At 38.0% G+C, this 20,575-nt stretch overlaps 1 protein-coding gene and 1 long non-coding RNA gene across 6 annotated transcripts in view; both read left to right on the top strand.

Moving 5' to 3' along the window:
• The first annotated feature begins 8,901 nt into the window (after nt 1–8,901).
• Nucleotides 8,902–20,575, top strand: part of LOC136259187 (U4/U6.U5 tri-snRNP-associated protein 1-like) — a 52,754-nt gene continuing 41,080 nt past the window's right edge. Inside the window, exons 1-5 of one of the 5 annotated variants that reach the window (XM_066052666.1) lie at nt 9,255–9,374; nt 9,430–9,502; nt 9,763–9,834; nt 10,020–10,070; nt 10,533–10,547. Coding sequence is in view for 1 of the 5 variants with exons in the window: in XM_066052667.1 (XP_065908739.1) it covers nt 8,934–8,993 (60 nt within the window). In the remaining 4 variants the exon portion in view is untranslated. Of the gene's footprint in view, nt 8,994–9,254; nt 9,375–9,429; nt 9,503–9,762; nt 9,835–10,019; nt 10,071–10,532; nt 10,587–20,575 lie in introns of those variants that run through there. The other 4 variants (XM_066052664.1, XM_066052663.1, XM_066052665.1 and 1 more) reach the window with 4 other exon arrangements.
• On the top strand, nt 11,324–16,816 carry LOC136259192 (uncharacterized). Its single transcript, XR_010703237.1, has 4 exons — nt 11,324–11,366; nt 15,430–15,480; nt 16,611–16,689; nt 16,743–16,816. It is a non-coding gene; the product is annotated as an uncharacterized lncRNA (long non-coding RNA).

The following is a 20,575-nucleotide window of genomic DNA, read 5'->3' as shown; positions in this document are numbered from 1 at the left end:
CCTACATCACACCAGAGGCCATGATAAGAGATTTTTAACCCCAATGACTAGAATTGACTGTTATAAATTTTCTTTTTTCCCCTCTGCAATCAATATTTGGAATTCCTTACCCCAACACGTGATTGATTTAACAGAGATTGACCAATTCAAGCACAGCCTAGCTGGACTAGTAACTGTTTAATAATTTATCAATGTGTATATATGGTCTTGTGTATAGTAAATATTGTATAATTATATAAGTTTGTTTTTCTTTTGTAATTGACAGTAGCAATTGTACCCTTTTTTGTGCACCATACTCTTTTGAGGTCTGCACAACAATCAATAATAACAATCAATAATAACTCTTGATGTAAGCTCCGTAGTTTGAAATATCGACCTAGTGCGATGGCATTACACTGGCAGCTGCCTATTATGCTGGCTACGTCTGAGTCAATTTTTCCCAAAATGCTGTAAGGAATTTCCCTAAATTTTCACCTTTTTGTACTCTTCAGCTGTTCCCATTATGCTTGCATTATGCTCCTAGGTTATATTATAATTAGCAACATTTAATCAGTGACTGCTCTATAAGAGTATTTCACTACAAAGTGACTGTTCTATTAGAGAGTATCGATCTAAGAAGCTATGTACAATGCGTTTGAGTGCTCTAATGCAATTTACAGTTTCCACTGGCTGCTCTATTAGAGAATATTGATCTATTTTCAACTCCATAGTTTGAAATATCTACCTAAAATGCTAACATTATGCTGGCATAGCACTCTATCCTATTACACTTTATAATAATGTGCTGGCATAATACTTTATGTAGGCCTAACCCTGGGCCACATTATATCAATAAGCAATGTACGTATAGTTGCATATTCTTATAACTTTTTGCCTCTATGTAGCTACACTTGAATCAGTCGAAGTCGGCCACACAATAATGACATGAACCTTAATTAAGGTGACCTATGGAATCATTTTGCTCTCTCCAAGTGTCCAATTGTTGGTTACAAAAGTTCAGAGTTATGTGACTCGACAGTCAATAATACCAACTGCAAAAACTGGCATAAACCATTGATGTGCCACGATAAAATTTAAGCCTGTTGATACATATCTGTATAAATAGGCCATCTGTTGTTCAACTGGCCATTCTGCTAATAATATTATTGTCATGCACAAAAATAATGATCTCATCTGTCTTAAAATGCAGTCATGGACTGCTGCAGCTGGTCAGTAAAATTAATTATTGGCCCAAAGGTGACTGGAATAGACAGGTTTTATGTATACTGTACTGCAAACTAGTCAAGCTTGAGCTGTCAATAAAAACAAAATTCACTGTACCAAAAACTGAAGTGTCTTGTGGACACCAAAAATGCAGACACTGCAATGTTACTAGTGATGTCCCAACATTTTCATGTCCTGTGGACACTTCAGCTTTTACAGTTTGGGACACAGTTGCAGAGGACAAGGTACACGTGCAAGCATGATGTGTGCACTGTATGTATTCTGTGACTAAAGGTATACACCTGTCTGGCTGACTTTTGGGATTGAACCAGCTAGGGAACTACGAAGGTATTGTGATTATTTCTTGTGGGAATTAGAAGGTGCAAACTTTCATTATAGTGTATCATTATAATATTATTATAACTGTATGTGTACATGTTATAATTATGTAAAATGTTTTGTTTTTGTAACTCCAACGGCTTAGCTGATTGTTGAGAGGTCAAAGTAATACTCATTCAATCTAACCAAATTTAAACTTAACAGACAATCAGCTGGACTTCTACAAAAAATAATCTGTGCCATTCAAAGTCTATAAACTGCAAAAGCTTTGGATGGCTATGGAGCATGTACAACACTGGATTTCAGTTTTATTAATTGTGTCCTGAAGGGTACAGAAGGAGAGGGACATACCCAGGCTAAGATGTAAAATGTCAGAGAGAAAAAGTCTAGATTGGCAATAGAGTTGTCTAGTGTTAGGCATTCAATTTATTCAAAAGTTGTAACACGTTAAATATCTTGTGGAGTATAGAAACTTTCAAACTAGTACATGCATGATAGTGATGGTTGTAAAGTTTTTTGTAATTACCTATGAAATTCTTTTTGTACACAACTTATTATGAATTTAGCCACTCATGGTTGTAAATATGAACACTTCTGGTAAAGGAGGTACTCTTGTGGTTACTGTCACTCCTACAAGTAGATCTTTCAAGTTGTGTATGGAAGTAAATACTAAACTAAATTACTATAGTACTATTTGTGTGTCAACTATAGAAAGTTACAGTTGGTGAAGTCGTATAGAGAGAGCTGTCCAAAAGATTTTCCAGATGACCTCCTCCAAGATTTCGGATGGCATGTTGTGATGTCTAAGTCAAATCCATTTAATATGTGCCATTTTATCTGCTTAGGAGTTACTGTATCATGGTGGCCAGCATGGAGGGACCAGTCCATAACTCAGCACTAACGTATACCATGCACACACTTGGCTGATTTGCATGTTGTTTGAATTAAATAGACAAATTCACTACTAAAAGTTTTAATAATTAACATACAATCCTCATACTTTGGTGCTATAGCTTTGGTGTGCAGTGTTTAAAGATAGAATGTTTGTAGTTGTAATGTTTTGAGAAAAGAGACACATTGGCAGTTGTCATACAAGAAGAGGTTCAACAGGTGAGAGTGAGACATGTCTTAGAGATAAACAGTGATTATCTTCATTGTTGATCCTTTAGTAAATGATTGTGGAGAGTAAGAGACCTATAGATATCAAGTTAGATTCACAAGTCATCACAGAGGAGTTTACCAACATAGTATAAGTGTGGTATAATGTGTATGGTCAATTCTTGTGTGGATTTTGAAGGATTAGTATGATTTGTACTCTATCCACAAGGACATGCAGTAATGCTGTGATAAGTTAATTATGCTAGTATCTGTTTATTTCTAAAATTGTATTTCATAAATAGTGTCAACACCAGAAGGTGTTGCCTTGTGTTTTGAAACTGTATGCTTGATGATGACATGACTAACATTGTTGAGAGAGAGGTCAATAATTTGAAAGTTATCTTTACTGGTGTAGCAAGTGGATAAGAAACGATCTGACAGGGGAGCAATGCTCCCACCTTCATGGCTACATATGTACATGCTCAGACACACTTACGCTCTCTGGATATGCACATGTATAGTGTAAGTCGCCAATTATCGGCAGGTATCAATTATTGGCACTTGTAAACTATGGAGGCTAAGGGGTATATGGAGGTTACCAAGTTCCACAATTAATGGGCTGTTATATCCTCTAAAACATTTCTTAGAATCATTTTCATTCGGTGATTATTGTTGTTAAAGCGCTATACAAGCTATGCTAGGTAAGCGTAAAAATAATTTTATATTAAAAATCAGTATGTTTTTACGTCTAACCTGAATATCTCTTGAACGGCTGGCCTCATCTTTGTAAAACTTCTGTGAAACAAAGCTATCCAAGGACTGCATCTCCCTGGTTCTCCCATAACAAATTTCACAAAGAACCAAAGAGGCATCATGGAGTTACACACAAAATCACACACTGTGCCGATAATTGGTCAATCACGAAAGTATAGTTGCCGATAATAGGTACCCCATGCCGATAATTGGCACATGATAGGCATTGTGATTTTCCTTATAACAAGATGTTCTCTCACGTGAGATAATTAAAATTTGGTGTGCTAAGAAATGAAGGACTACTCTGTTGAATGGTTCAAACCGGAAGTTCATACATGTAGCAAGGCAAATACCTTGAGAGCAGCAGATACCAAATTGGCAGCTCACCAGCATTCAACTTCCACCATGCACTCAAGGGGATCAAACTGATCACTGATGTCACATCAGCTGTTTTTGCTAGGTATTGTAACAAATCACTTTATAATGATGGTATTTCGTGTATAAGAAATGGAAACACTTGTAATGTATCCACCGTTTCATCATTGGATAAGTCTTAAGGAGTGAAAACAACTGCTTTAAACGTCTGTAAACTAGTGGTGCTAAGTTGTCGACTGAAGTATATACAATGCCAGGCTGCATGCAGTTCTTAGCATGCTGTCTAAGCCAGAGGTGTAGCAACAATGTAGGCAAGTGAGGCAGTTACCTCACCAAATATTGATGACTGAAACCATTGAACTGAAAGCTACATTGGACCTTTTAGATGCATTGAAAGCTTGCATTAATAAAGTTTATATGGCATTTAGTAAGAGTCCATCCATAAGAGGTTAGCTACTAAGGTTTTCAGAAACTGGTTAGATCGATATACTCTAATAGAGCAGTCACCCTAACAGAGCACTCACCCTAACACAACAATCAAGCAAATTAAACTACTTAAATTGCCCTCACAATCAATCTCTAACTTTCCTAGGGAAGCATAAGCTGGCCCAGACCCCCTGGATTGACATGATACCAGTGCTATATACATGGTCTGAGCAACATGCATAAAATACCACAACGTGCATTCTATGCTATTACCATCATAGTAGAACTAAAATTACCTCCACATTCAGTCTTGTAGCTCTTAAAGTTTCAAAATTTTCCTGGGCAATGCCCCCCCCCCAAGCTTGAGCATGTTACACTTGCTAATTGTACTTACACACTAGAGTACGTGCATCATTCATAATATTGCAAGGTCTGCCTCACCTATTTAAAATTTCTAGCTACACCCCTGTAAGCCTTATTTCCTTAATTGTGTGAGACCCTTTTGATATATAGTTGATTACTGTGTTTGGTGGATGACCGATCTCCACCTCTTTTTCCTTTCATTTCTACTCAAGCCTTCATTCAGCCATGTCGAAAATGTAGCGGTCTGTCTATACTCTTAACTATTTATACTGCTCACGTACTCTAGTACAGTTTGGCGGCAGCAATCAGCTTCACCAGGATTCCCGTCTCTGGTGCTCCCAATCCAATTGAAGAACACTAACTAAAGTGTAAAAGGAAACAAAAAATTGTCACTCGCCTCTTCGGGTACTGTGGTACCAACGAATTCTCGTCTGGGAAGCGAGCGTCTCTTAACATAGCCTTGCTCATGTTCGCGAGTGTAGTAGCTGACTGGATCTGTAGGTCACTGCGTCGTGATCGGCTCGAAGGACATGCATAAAGCATGTACAGACGATTTCGGAATCTATGCAACACAGGAATTCAATGGAAACGTGAGCTGGAAACGTGAGCTTGCTACGTAATTAGGCAACTTTTCAAAACAAATGGATCACGTTTTCGGTTTTCGCTTGACGGTTTTTGTTGCAAAGATCGCGCAATCGTCTGTACCACGGAATAATATGACTTCACAGTGCTACTACTAGTCTCGTGATCAAGCGGCTGGGGACGAGACTATGCTACTACAACGTGGTCAGTCTCAGCTTATAGCACCGTGGCGTGTGATAGGTGCTCAGAGTCGAGGATCTTTGGCTGTTGCGAAGGTTGTCGTTTCGTGTTGCAGATATTGAGACACAATTGGTGAGTTAATTGCCGTGGTATCAGTGGTGTGTTGTTAAAAATTAATTGTAAAACGTAAGCAAAGTTCATTAAATTAGCACATACCATGACAACATATATTTTGTACAGCTGAGTCTCTATCATGATAGCATAAAATTATTGGACATTGCACCAGGGTGAAAATTTTACTCAGTGCTATATTTGAAAGTTTTCCGGAGATGACACTGTAGTATCCCAGTGTTATCTTGATAATGTAAAGAACTTTTGGGAAATGCATATTTACACAACATGGGCATGGCCATGGCAACACTGGATGGGATAACTTATGTTGCCTACAACTACACACTGGTTAATAGTCTGTCCACTGGAGAAAAAAATAAATGTACACAGTAACTACAATGGCTTACTTGTTATGAAGCGATGAACAACAGTGAATTGCATCATGTTCTAAAATTCTTGCCACGTGTTTAATTTCGATTGTGGGTTTACTCACGTGAGTCATATATGGCCTGATAAAAAATTTAACGGTGAATCAAACGGAAGTTGTTGAAAATTGATAGGAGCAACCACCATCGAGTTATGGACAATTTCATAAAGGGTTTGCATGTTTCCTTACCTAAAAGTTATTTTCATGGCTAGTTTTGGCCTCACCATTTAGTGTTAGGGTAAAACCCTAGGTGTGATTTTAATCCTTGTTACATCACAAGTAGAATGACATAAACTGCATAGCCATAGGATGGATGCTATGAAAGTTACAGTGCTTTGTGCAAAGCATGTGTATTAAGTTTAAATCCAGTGTTGTGAATTATACAGGCTTAAGGGTTAAGGAGGTGGCTGCAAGCCACTTTGTACCCAGTTGGCACATGGGGGGATTTTTCAATGGCCAGTTTAGACAGGTGACAGGTTTTAATGTCATACTTAAAGGATATATGAAACCAGAAGCATATGAACACAGAAGATTTAACCATGCAATATTTATATAGTGCAACATTGCCTTACTTGGAACACCACAAATCCACAGGCCAATTGGTAAGAAGCGTTTGCAATGTTCTTGTATTATTAACTGGCTGTAGAGAGGGATTTAGTGATGGATTTTTATGTGTGGCAGTGTGTGAGACAGGGCAAGTGTTGCTAACTAACGTATTAGTAAACGCTAAAAATGTTGATCCAGATAGACTATGTCATCACAGATGGAACATTTCAAATGTTGGCTGTAATGGCTGGCAGTCCAAAGTGTAAGAATTTTCACCTTTGGTGTGTATAAGCTCCTGATTCCATAGAATATCTGGAAAGATATTTTTCAGGATATCCATTTCAGCTCTACTACAGTGGAACCTCTCTATTATAGGCATTTGGGACCCAGAATTTTTCATCACTTTTTGCTGTACTATAGAGGTTTTGCTGTACTATAGAGGTTTTCCTCTTTCAGAGGTATAAAATGTATTAGCTGTGCCCCATCTACTAATTTCACATAAAACAAAAATTTTAAATGGGGAAGAGCTTAATGATGTTATTATAACATGTAATTCACTCAAGTGGTAACCATTGGATTGTTGCTTCCAATGTTCACCTAGAAGGATCAGACAAGGTGATGGTGTATGATTCCCTGTATGACAGCATTGATGACAGAACCCAGGTGATCATACATGAATTGTTTGGAGTCTCCAAACATGATGTTGCCAAGGTTCATAAACAACAAGGTGTCAGAGACTGTGGGGTTTTTGTAATTACATTTGCCACAGTTATTTGTTGTGGACAGGCTCTCCATAAGCCATTCCACCAGGAAGCAATGTGTCTGCATTTAGTACAGTGTTTTGAAGGAGGTGTTTGTTTACCTTTCCCTTTAACACTTAGGGAATGTAGCCAGACAGGTTGTCTGATTTTTTCACACTTTGCACTTATGGTTATGATGCAATTTTGTAATTGTATTCATTCTATTCTAGAACTGTCCAGAATTGTATTATAGTAATGTGGTTTGGCAGTAAAATTAGATTATGTTGAGTTTTCTTCAAAGTTGCTGAGCTATATAGTTAGCTGTCAAGATAGATTCCCACAAATCCAACAATCATTTAAATTGTTTCCATAACTACCATAGTCAATACAGTTTATATTCCAGCAGTCAATACTAAAAATAATGTTCCTATAAACAATTACAATTCAAGAACACTGGTAATACCTACAGCCCGGAATCCATTTTTAGCTAGTGAGTTGTTACTCTGTAGATACTGATAGACATTGAAAAGCCATTCAGCTCCAAGTGGCTTAAGTATACTTGTACATAAATCCACAGGAGTGAAATGTCCTGGTGCAGTTGTCCGGTAAAGCTTTTCTACCTCATGTGAGTACCAAATCTGAAACCTTTTCCTTAAGAAATCTTTTACGGCTTTATTGACGGACAGATTCATTGGCTGTAGTTTGTCTGTACAATTTGTTGGTACCTTAACAACGACATTATATGCTTCAAGCAATGAAAATATAGCTGGAGTGAGTCGCCCTTTGGATTCATCATAGATTGCAAGTGCTGTGTGGTTTGGTTGAAGCTTCAAATATTTCTGCTTGGCTGTAACATAAGGAATAATTATTTTATGAATGTATTCCTTCATCTTCTCATTACAGCAGTGGTTTGGAGTAAACGTTATGTTCCAGTCATTTGGAAAGGCATATCTTGGTAAACAGGCTGTTGTCTTCCTTGGTAAATTAGTTGCATGTTGTGGGTCTTCACTGTAGTCTCGCCAGCTGCCAAAACCATTATAGTGGTGACCATTCCTCCAGTACTACATGTGGTGACCATTCCTCCAGTACTACATGTGGCATAAACATATAGATTGCACCGATTATCTAGTGTGTCACCCGCAAGTAGTGGCCTACCCCATTTTAAGTTAGAAAGTGTAGTTACGACGATTCACCCGATTCAGCAAGCTGTCTGTCCTTACTAAGCCTTTTAACCTCTTCATAATACTTTGATTTCCAAGTACTAAGTGTGCTCTCCTTAAGCTGGATACAGAACTCCTTGTTGTAGTACTCAATTTCTGCCTTGTTTCTGTTGTCTATAACTGATTATTTGTCCCCATAACTGATTGATTAACCGATTAAATTGTGTGACAGTGTAACAGCCAGTATTTTAGTATCTGGCTATCCCTATGTAACAGTGTATCAGTAACAACTTAACAGAGTAGTAGACATCGTATAAGTTATTATTTTTATCCCTATGTATGTAACAGTGTAACAGTTACATGTAACAGAATAGTGAACACTGTATTAAAACTTATTATTTTTTATCTCTATGTAACAGTTACAACATAACAGAGTAGCAGATGTCCTATAAGTATTTTTATCCCTACATACGTAACAATGTGACATGCAGTTACAATGTAACAGAGTAGCAGACATTGTTTAAGTTACCTGTGTAACAGTAATAGAGTAACAGCTAAAATGATGTTACAATGTGTTTTTTGGTCCTATATCTTGCCACACATGTTTACATGATATGTTGAGTGTAGCTGATGATAGCCATTCCACAAATGACAATGTGGATGAATTTTCTTCAGATTACATGGCTAATGGTATTGATAACATACCAGTATAGTTTCTTCATTAGTGCAGGTCTCACACTTGATGACTCAATACCCACATTACTATTATCAGTACAAGTAACAACGACATCTCACATTACTAGCAGTAGTTTGCCTTCATTTAAATAAGTGTACCACTTTTGTTGTTGGTGATACAAACATACGTGTTTAGGTACTGGTTATATTTGTGTTTTAACTGTGTGTAAATTCAATAATCTGCAGGCCTAAGCTGCAGCTGGCTGGACAAATTTATTATACATTTTTGATGGGGAAGCTGTTTATCATGTGTGTATACTGTAGGCTGAAAAGGATGTTAAACTGAAGAACAAGAAAGTGGACTACAATCCTTATAAGGATGACGAGTATGGGAATGTAAGTACTCACTCATATCTACATGCTAGTGTAGTGTGTGTACATATTGGTGTAGTACCAGCCTAAGGAGATACCGAAGAAATACAAAGAAGAGTTTGAAGGTGTAAAGAAGGCGTCCATTGTCCTGGGTAAGCAGGAGTGTATGTATTTAGTATCCTGCATGTGTCTATAGTAGTTCTATTCTTCAGTTTACAGGCGTATATTGTACTGTAAGGATAATACGTGTACTAGTTATTGACAAATAGCTGGGGAGAAATTCTTATAGGACTGTAAGACCCTGTTCCAATAGATCACTGTAATAAGGTCTGACTTGAGAATCCCCCGAATGTGTCTAGTGTACTGTCCATTGGTACTACACAATCGATACTTGTCATTATGATCTTCACAGGAGAAGGAGGGTTGTATGATGCAACTGAGGAAAGAGAGAAAAATTATTAGAGACTGTCTGAGAGCCAATGCTGTATGTGGTATTTTATAATTTGCTGTTTGTGTTATCTAAGTTCATACATTGTCTGAATTTAAAAATTCTAAAACAATACCTTTTCCCTTCATGAGGTACACACCATGTATTACAACATACATACTGTACAGTTACATATATTCTTTTAGTCCATATTATAATAGTGTTTTTTTTTTCCACTACAGGCTAGTCTAGGAGGTGTACAACTAGAGTTGTATCAGAATATTATAGTGCTGGTGAGTGAAGTGAACACTTGTGTGATGTATGCACGCATCATTTATGTAATATTATGTAAATGTACTGTACGAGTTGTATCATCTATACTGCACGAATGCAGTGATATATTTGTGTGTGTGCGTGTGTGCGTGTGTGTGCAGTGAATTTCCCCCAAAATCTGCAAACTTATTTGGGACACCTTTTGTGGCTTTTGAAGTGAGGTTTCAGGGTCAACATGTACGTATTTGTCCAATTATACAAATGGGACTGTAGACAAGTGTCCTGATTATCAAGGTGTTGTCCATGCATATTTTGTTGTCCATGCATATTTTATGGCCTTTGATTTTGACGAGGTTCCGCTGCATTTGAAGGATTTTACTTCATCAGAACATCTGTTTTCATACGCCAACCACCTACATTGTTTGTACTGTACTTGTGTGTAAGTTATTGTGATAAGAACTTCTGTGTTGTTTCTTGTGCAGTTGAAGTTTAAGAAGCCAAGGAAGAAGACAAAACTCAAGAAGCAAGCCCTAAAAATAATTATTTTTTGTTGTGTGTTTCTGTATGTTGTTATATGGTATATATCAGTTGGTTTTATATTTGGTATGCAGCCAATGCCCACACAACTGGACCATTACTCTAATGGACAGATTTGTCTGGCATTGCTTTTGTTTTGTTTTATACAATGACATGTAACTACATGTGTAGTGCACTTCTGTCATTGTAACTGCTGTGTTGTACATATTTGACAGCACTGATGACTTTGCCACTGGCTGAAAGTGATCCCAGTGAGTTTGACCATGGATCAAGGTGTGTGTAGTGTGTGTGTGTGTGTGTGTGTGTGTGTGTGTGTGTGTGTGTGTGTGTGTGTGTGTGTGTGTGTGTGTGTGTGTGTGTGTGTGTGTGTGTGTGTGTGTGTGTGTGTGTGTGTGTGTGTGTGTGTGTGTGTGTGTGTGTGTGTGTGTATCAATATTTTAAAAAATGTGTACATTGCATGTGTACATTGCATGTGTACATTGCATGTGTGCATTGTACTTACATACAAACTTACATGATCCTGTACACACTTCATGTTTAGGAGCACAGGCAGGAGAAGGCTATATCAAAATGGAAATAGATGATGCCATCGTAAGTAGTCATACACACATGCACGCACACGCACGCACGCACACACGCACACACACACAAACACACACACACACACACACAAAATATACCTATATATATTAACAATCAATGTATGTATTTTCTTTTTTAGATGGTATAAATTGGAACATGGAGCCATCAGAGCCAGTAGTCACTATAGCACTAGAAAAGTAACATGATTGTGATTGTTGTATGTACGTTCATATGTAAGTGAGACCTCTTTATAATCATTGCCATTAATTGGACTATTACTATAAACCGTATCTGTGTGTCCAGTTTCTTTACAACTGCTTTGTGCATGTGTAATAATGCAGTGTCTTCAAAAATTCCCTTACAAGTTCTATACCACCATGTAAAAGTTTCTAGTAAATACTGGGATTTTTGAATTAAAATAGCGCTTATGTAGTTTAAGAATTTTAGAAATGGAACCTTTTATCAGTCATGTGTGCATGTTTGCTAAAAACTCGCACGAGTTAATCTCAACTTGTCATGGTAAGCTATGTGTGTAGGTACTCAGTGTGAAGCCTAAAGTGTACCAGTATTCTAAGTCAGTAGCCAGTAAATACAAAACTCAGAATGGCCATTGTTACATAAGAGTCTTGTCAATTCCTCTCTAGAATTTACTTGATGGGTGACCGCTGCTTTTTTTTTGTTTTTCAGACAAACCACTTCTGATAATCTGCCCTACAAAATAACTTTAATTGTCCTCATTAATTGTAGTACATTAGTAACATTACCATGATGGTAGTGAATGCCTTAATGACTTACTCTATTATATTGCTATTCAAATTTTGATCTCTACTCCTTTGTAGCTAAATTGGGTGTATCTGTACTTACATAAAAGAAAGTTGCATTTGAAAGTTTAATTTCATAGACAAACAGAAAAGAAAGTCCTTCATAATGTACATGTATCCAAAATAAAACCCTTTACATCTACTGTATTTATATGTATTTGCCAAATCCATAAATATTCTCCTGTGAAGAAGTACCGAGTACATGTATCAAAACACACTCATAACAAACTGGAAGTCAAACGCATGCCTAGTATAAATGGTGGCCATTACAACTTCACTGCAAATTAGAGAAATAGAAGTGAGAATTAACTACTGTACATATCAGGATGTAGGTAAAAATGAATTAGAGCACTGCAGATAGTAGCAGGAGAAACAAGTTATAACACTGGTTCAATGTAGGTGGCCACTATAGTGAAATGTGTGCTTATTGATGAGATCCTTAGCTATGTTTGGGACCTACTTGACATGGTCACTATAATGAGGTGGTCTTTTTAGTGAGGTCATGAAGTACACCTTAGCTATGTTTGGGACCTACTTGACATGGTCACTATAATGAGGTGGTCTTATTAGTGAGATCATAAAGTATACCTTATCTACGTTTGGGACCTACTTGACACGGTCACTATAATGAGGTGGTCTTATTAATAAGGTCATGAAGTACACCTTAGCTATGTTTGGGACCTACTTGACATGGTCACTATAATGAGGTGGTCTTATTAGTGAGATCATAAAGTATACCTTATCTACGTTTGGGACCTACTTGACATGGTCACTATAATGAGGTGGTCTTATTAATAAGGTCATGAAGTACACCTTAGCTATGTTTGGGACCTACTTGACATGGTCACTATAATGAGGTGGTCTTATTAATGAGGTCATGAAGTACACCTTAGCTATGTTTGGGACCTACTCAACATGGTCACTATATTGAGGTGGTCTTATTAATGAGGTCATGAAGTATACCTTAGCTATGTTTTGGACCTACTTTACATGGTCACTATAATGAGGTGGTCTTATTAATGAGGTCATGAAGTATACCTTAGCTATGTTTTGGACCTACTTTACATGGTCACTATAATGAGGTGGTCTTATTAGTGAGGTCATGAAGTATACTTTAGCTATGTTAGGGACCTACTTGACATGGTCACTATAATATGGTGTTGAAACGAATAGCATTTTTTACTATTCGATTAGTTGAGAACAAAACAGTGATTATTAGATTAATCTTTAAACATGAATAAATACTGATATCTTTGTTGGGCAGTAAGGTAAAGCTTTAGTACTATTTCTATTTCTTCTAAAATAGAATTTTTCAGTATGAATATGTCACTTTGTACACAATCTCAAGTTTCTAGGTTGGCTTTATTCATCTGATCACAGTTTACTAAAGAATATTTGAATAGCATGTTAATGAATTGAATAATTGAATATTGATTTTGAAAATATGGGCTTCAACAAAATTTTTGAGCATCGAATGAAGGTCAAATTCAAATAGTTGCCACATCAATTTTATGATTTCCAAATCTGTGCACTGAAGTATGCGAGCCACTAGTGTGCACTACAGCATGCTGTATGTATGATAAATACTATTGCAGCTTATGAATATACTTCACTTTTCTAAAATTTGAATGATGAGGCAGCATGTTACAAAGAAGAGAATTTTGCTTCAGCAATAACATTTAATTTTGTTAGGGGTATGGTGTTTGATAAAGAAGACTAAATAACTGGAGAAATAACAAAATGAAGCAACCACATTAGTTGTATTCATACTGTACACATACAATTACTGTGAGGCTAAGACAAGGACAAATAACAACTCTGTACTATATATGTGTAGTTAGGTAATCCTAAGGCTGCAGCACATGTTGCTGTCAGACCTTCAGTGCTGGTCACTGTAAAGTGCTAATAATAAATACTTTAGGTTTAAGGAAGAAAATCCATCCCTCCTGGAGGAAGACTGAGTGTGGCCCCGACTAGACATTGGGTGACCTGCAGTTCGAATCCTGGGGTTGGAGGGATTTTTTTCCTTACTTTGGCCCCTTTTCTGTTACACCTTATTCAGTAGTAAAGTCAAGTCACTAGGTCTAAGTCCTTGTAGGTTAGATAATCCTAAGGCTGCAGCACATGTTGCTGTCAGACCTTCAGTGCTGGTCACTGTAAAGTGCTAATAATAATAATAATAATAAAAGTATCATTAACATCATTGCAGCCATTTCATGGCCGTCACTTTTAATTTCACAACTTTTTCACCCAGGCTTTTGAAAACATCATGTTTAGTTCTGTACTATTACCTTGCCATTATTGTCTGCTCAAAGCTGCTTGGAATTATGAAAGTGTACACACACTCAGTTGTATTACATATTTAAAGGGCCTTGCTTGTGCCATATTACATATTCAGTACCGTCAAGAGCCCATAAGTGCTACAAAGCACAAACACACCTTTGGTGAATTTTTGTACTGCTGATCTCTTAACCCTTAAACCCATGTAGGCCAGAAAGCTGGCCCCAATATACATGCCTTGCACAAAGTGCTGTAACAAGTATCCATCCTATGGCTACATAATCATTTTACTTGTGATGTAGCAAGGATGTAAATAATACCAAGGGGTTTTTCTCTAACGTTAGACATTGAGACCAAATCTAGCCATGTAAATAACTTTTTTGCTAAGGAAACATGCAAACCCTTTACATACCTTTATAAAATGATCCATAACTTAATGGTGGTTGCTCCTATCAACTTGAAACAAGTTCTGTTCATTTCACCATAAATTTTTCTATCCGGCCATACACCTGTATATGACTCACATGAGTGAGGGATGGTCCATTCACTCCATTGCCCAGAATTGATCCATTCACTCCATTACTCTATATATTTACACGTGTGGTTTCCATGGTGACAGATTTATTGATTTTCTTCTAATGCAATATTGTTTTGCTATAACAAAACATAAGAACTTGAAGGCTATCATAAGATATTTTGTTGATTTACTTCCTTATCCCTTAAACCCACAAAGAACTTTTGTATTACACAATATGGGCATGTGTGGCAATGTTAGGTGGGGTAACTTAATTCTTATGACCTAAAACAACACATTGTTCAAAAGTCTGTCCACTGGGCTACTTGGAGAAGGTTAAATGAACACTTTAACTATAGTGGCTTACCTGTTATGAAGCGATGAACAACAGCGAGTGACATCTCCGTGTTTCAAAATTCTTGCCACGTCTTTAATTTCAATTGTGGGTTATCTGTAGTGAAATATTTTGATTGAAAATGGGCAGATAGAGTAGTGTTATTTGCCACTTGTGAGAAAAGATTTTGAAGTACCAACCTCTAGTTTGTATATTTTCTCATATACTATGGTGACTTGTATATGTGACTGGATAGGTATTACATGTATTTGTGTAGCTTGTGTGTCTTTTAAGAACATATATTGTTGTAGGACTTCAGTGATGATGGAGGACATTCTCCTAAGAGACCAGAATCACCGAAGGTATTGTAACAATGTGTACGTGTATCTAAAGGCTACAAATACCAAGTTGAAAATTGATTTGACCTTTAAAGAATTAGCCAGCTAAGCATGTGCAGTAAATTTGACCACCCCAATATCCACCTGTTACAATGGATGGAGAGTCAAGCATCAAATATCTGAGCACCAAAAATGAGTGTTCAATTAGAGTAGTTTGATTGATCATGTTAGAAAAGTGTATGCTCTAATAGAGTAACTGAACAGAGTTTTGTGATGAGTTTTACCAAATTATGCTTCTTTGGGCATTTTTGTGATGAGCTGGCCTGCACAGGAGCAATCCTTTATATGTCACAAAAACAATTACCCCATGGGCTATATGACATATTCAAGAACTATTGTTTCTCTGGTTGATAGGCAGTGTGTTGAAGTACTCTAATAGAACACACACTTAAATTCTGGTTGACAAACTATATACATACTCTAATGGAACAGCCACAATGTTGCAATACACTTTAAATGGTATATCTGTATACAACTGTGTAGTTGCAACTGATAAACTAGCACTGTAGTCCACCACCAGCTATTACTCCTTTGCACACTGTTACATTTAGAAACAACTGTTAAATTGTAGACTTTCATCATAGCTCCCTATGATTGTGCAGTCAAGATACATGTATTAATATACAAATATATATACTCTATATGTATTGTCACACCTCAGATCAAAGGAGCTGGCTAGGCTACATTCAAAATGTAGTCCAGTTGGTGACTTTGCTTGGGCTACATCTGGTCAGCAATTATAATATTATAGACGTTAAGGCCAAAATCAATTGTGGGGTTTGATTAATACTCACGTGATTAGTATGCACATTTTGGATTTTGCCATGAAAACCACTAAGACGGAGAGCATTTTGTCACTCTTATTATCCTACCGAGTTGAAAAAACGTTGGGGCTAAGTGAGAACTAGTGCTATAGCAAGTGTTTCCACATGTTTTCAAACACTGATAGCATGATATTACTGAAATAACCACTCTACAATCAAGCTATATGTATGTTGTGATGTATTACTAGTACAAGTACAGTACTTGTGTGTTGTGATAACTAAGGTTCAAGATATCCCGGTATCCATTGTGTATTTCACTTCACTTCTTAGGAACAAGATCTCTATCAAGAACCGGAGCCTGTTATGGCTGGAGGTGTTAGTGTAGCATTACAAATGGCTGGCAGAAAAGGTAGCTAGTGTTTGATTATGTCAGCCATATTGTTTAGCTAATGGTGGTTGTAGGATTTTTACTGAAAGAAGAAGATAGGAAAAAGCAAAGAGAGCAATTGTGAAGGGTGGTAGACCTAAAACGTAAGTTTTAATTATAAACTTGACTGTTGACTTTGTTAATAACCAGTTGTATGCAGTTTTAAAAACTGACCAAAGTTGGCCTTATTTTCCATTATCTTGCTATTGTCTTCAGCTATGATATTTTATTTTTATTGTGTATAGCCACAGCCAAAAATTCTGCAGGCTTTTCCCTCTATGCATTGAGAGTTTGTCTTTAGCTGCAAAGGTTTTTCTGGTATGTATGTACAGATAGTTATACCACAAGCATGAGTGCTTTTCCTGATATATACGCCCAGGGGTCACCATGTGGAGGCTCCAACTAACATAGTCTTGATAAAGATTCACACACACACACACACGCACGCATGCACACACATTCATGCATATAATCATGCATGTAACACGCGATGTTGTTTGATATATGACCAACAATCACTTGTACTGGACCGTCACTACAATACTACAAGAGCAGAGCTCAACAAGAAGAGCAGAAATTATAAGACACATGATGAAGATAGTAAGTCAGTGACTGACTACACTCACACTGTATGTTGATTATCAATGTCATTTGTTGTGTAGAATACTTGAAGGATCTGAGAAATTACAATACAGTGTTTGCCATACTAAGGTGAGTATAGTGAGTGTGTGTGTGTGTACATGTATGTCCAACTTGTCTATGTACTAATTTGATGTACTAATCCTTTAGTGGTCTAAGTTATTCACTTGTACAAAGATTAAAACCAACATGGGAAAAAGTTCCTGAAAAATATCATTAATGAAAAAAGTATGTTGTGAAATTTGTATGTGTGATATGGTAATTAATTTGTGATTTCTTATAGGATTTAGAGATATTCATGGACCCCACAAGAAATTTTGTAAAATACCGTAATATTCTTAAAGTATCTGATCGACCATTAATACCATATCTCCCAGTGGCCAAGAAGGGTTTCACATTCATCTACCTGGGGAATGACTCAATAATTGAGAACATATGGTATGTAATTTAATTGTGTGGTATTAACATAGATTTACTTCACATAAATTGTCTTTAGGTCAACTTTGAGAAGTTGAGAATGATAGCTCAAGAAGTGAAGAGCTGCAAAATGTACTGTATGAAGCCAATGATGGTAAGAGAACCGAGTAACTAGTGACTGTTCTATTAGAGTATTTCACTAGTGTACTACACACATAGCAAATACAGTTCACCAGTAGAAGCTGTGATGGTACATCTGGGTACCCCACCCAAGTAATTACATGGTTCATTGAGAATAAAGTTCAAGAGTCCTACAGCTTATCAAGCAACTGTCAATAATCTTAAGAGAGTTGATACTCAGGTTAGCAAGTTGTTAAGTTTTATTATATAGCCTGCTTTGAGGTAAAGAATTTTATTCCATTTGCTAACACAACTGTGATTATGCCAACTTTTACATATTCACAGCATCAAATGAGAAAAAGAGTAAAAGCCTACGTGGAGCAACCTTACGTAATAACTGATGAGGGTCACTTTGATGTGTTGTTTAAGATTTTAATGGAAGGTTTGTCAAATTCTAATTAATGCACACTGAATTTAATTTGCGTAAATGTTATGGTTACTTATTGAGTAGAGCAACGTAATGCCTAACTGGGTCCATAAGTACTTTAGTTTGTTGATATTGTTTTAGTTTGCACATGCAAGAAATCAGACAAGAAACCAGAGAGTCCATCGGCAAATCGCAGTCACAGAAAATCACGGCAAGGCTCCATACCCAGCAGTATACCCATGTCTCCCAAACAGGGATCAGTGTCTTCAGACTTACCTCCACCATCACCAAAAAAAAGACCAGCACTCTAGGTATGTAAATGCACTTACAGTACGTTACAGTATTTAGTATTTCGACATATTTAACATTTCACAGGTTGCAGCTCCAAGTTACTATTAATGGAGGCAACAAACCCTCTAGCAAAAGAGCAGCTTCTCGTAAGTTCTTTAATGTATACCAGCAGTGTGTGTGCTTGTATAGTATACTGATGTCCCATATATGTAGCTAGTTTAGGAGTAGTGTGGCTTAGTAACAAAGTGAATAGACCATATTAAGCTTGAGATCACACCCAAGTTGAGTTGGGAGCTGTGAGAGATCAGGCCAGATTCAACAGGCCCAGCAACCATATAGGGACTGAACATTGTTATTTGTATCATGATATAACAATCTAGACTATTCTAGAACATTCTGAGAATTTTGTATAAATAGAGCTGTGTTGTACAGTATATTTGCCTTCTCTTATTTCATTTGAATGAATGATTGCTGCTGTATCCCTGGTGAAGCTGTTGAGGAGACTGCTACTGTTGGCTAGCTCGGTGCTGTTCCTATCACATTTGGTGACAGGAGTGGGATTGTCCTCCGTGCAGACGTCAGAGGAGACCTACCCGTGTATGCTCCGTTCTGGGAAACGCTATCAGCCAGAGATGAGCGAGGTCACTGAGCTATTGAAGGCCTGGAAGGAGGAGCGAGAGAAGGAGAAGGAAGAGCAACGAGCAGAGCGAGAGGAGGAGAAGAGGCGGTACGAGGGACGCCTAGAACAGCAGCAAGAACGTTTTGAGAGACGTATTGAAGGTCTAACGGCAGAGAGAAGGCCGCGTCGCGTGGAAGTAGGGCCAGAATCACTGAAGTTGACAAAACTTACGGAGAGTGACGACATTGAGGCTTTCTTAACAACTTTCGAGAGAGCAGTGGAGGCTCATGGGGTGGACAGAGATAAGCGTGCTGCTATCCTGGCACCTCAGTTGACGGGGAAAGCTCGTCTGGCCTACGCCACGATGACTGACGCCGATGCTAGAGACTACGACAGAGTGAAGGCAGCCATTTTCCAGCGTTACGATATTAATGAGGAGACTTACCGACGACGCTTCCATTCTATCAAGCCCTTGGAGAACGAGACGCCGGTGGAGTTGGCAATTCGAGTGAAGGACCTGGCAGAGAAATGGCTAAGGGACTGTCGAGACAGGGAGGCTGTGGTAGATGTAATGGTGAAGGAGCAGTTTGTGGAAGTACTACCAGAGGAGGTAAGGGTCTGGGTGAAGGAGAGGAAGCCTAGAAATACACAGGAGGCTGGTAGACTGGCAGAAGACTACCGTCAAGCCAGGAAGGTAGAGCTGTGGGCACCTGCTCAGAAGACTGGTGTTAAGAAAGGAACACCTGGTCAGAGGGGTTGCTATTCTTGTGGACAGCTGGGACACATGGCTAAGGACTGTAGCAGTAGTGGTAAGAAGGTGAGCCCATCCACTTCCAAGGGTGAGGATGTGCTGAAGGTGGAGAAGAGGCTGAAGAAGGATGAGAAGCCTTTCCTATGTTACAATTGTGGGGGACGTGGACATACTTCAAGGCAGTGCCCCAGTGATGCATTCTTCTGTGGTGCAAAGAGATTGAGAGACCATCGTGGGAAGAAGCCACTGGTAAGACAGTCATTTCGCTGTAAGGGGTTTGTAGAAGGTCAGTATGTTAATGACATGGTATTAGATACTGGTTGCTCTAGAACTTTGGTGAGGAGAGAACTTGTAAGAGAGGATAAGTTGAATTTGGAGAAGTCGGTTACGGTGCAATGTGCACATGGAGATGCTGTTGAGTACCCTGTGGCTACTGTAGAGATTAGTGGGCAGGGGAGAGTGATTATAGTGGAGGCAGCCGTGTCAGACAAGTTGCCACACTCAGTATTGTTAGGTACTGATGTTCCAGAATTGGTGAGCTGGTTTAAGAGTGAGGACCAGGCTCTTATGGTGGTGACCCGGAGCCAAGCTGGCAGGCGGAGCA

This window comes from Dysidea avara, chromosome 6 (assembly GCF_963678975.1).
Source record: "Dysidea avara chromosome 6, odDysAvar1.4, whole genome shotgun sequence".
In the NCBI taxonomy this organism is placed as follows: domain Eukaryota; kingdom Metazoa; phylum Porifera; class Demospongiae; order Dictyoceratida; family Dysideidae; genus Dysidea; species Dysidea avara.
This window is presented reverse-complemented; position numbering and strand designations above follow the sequence as displayed.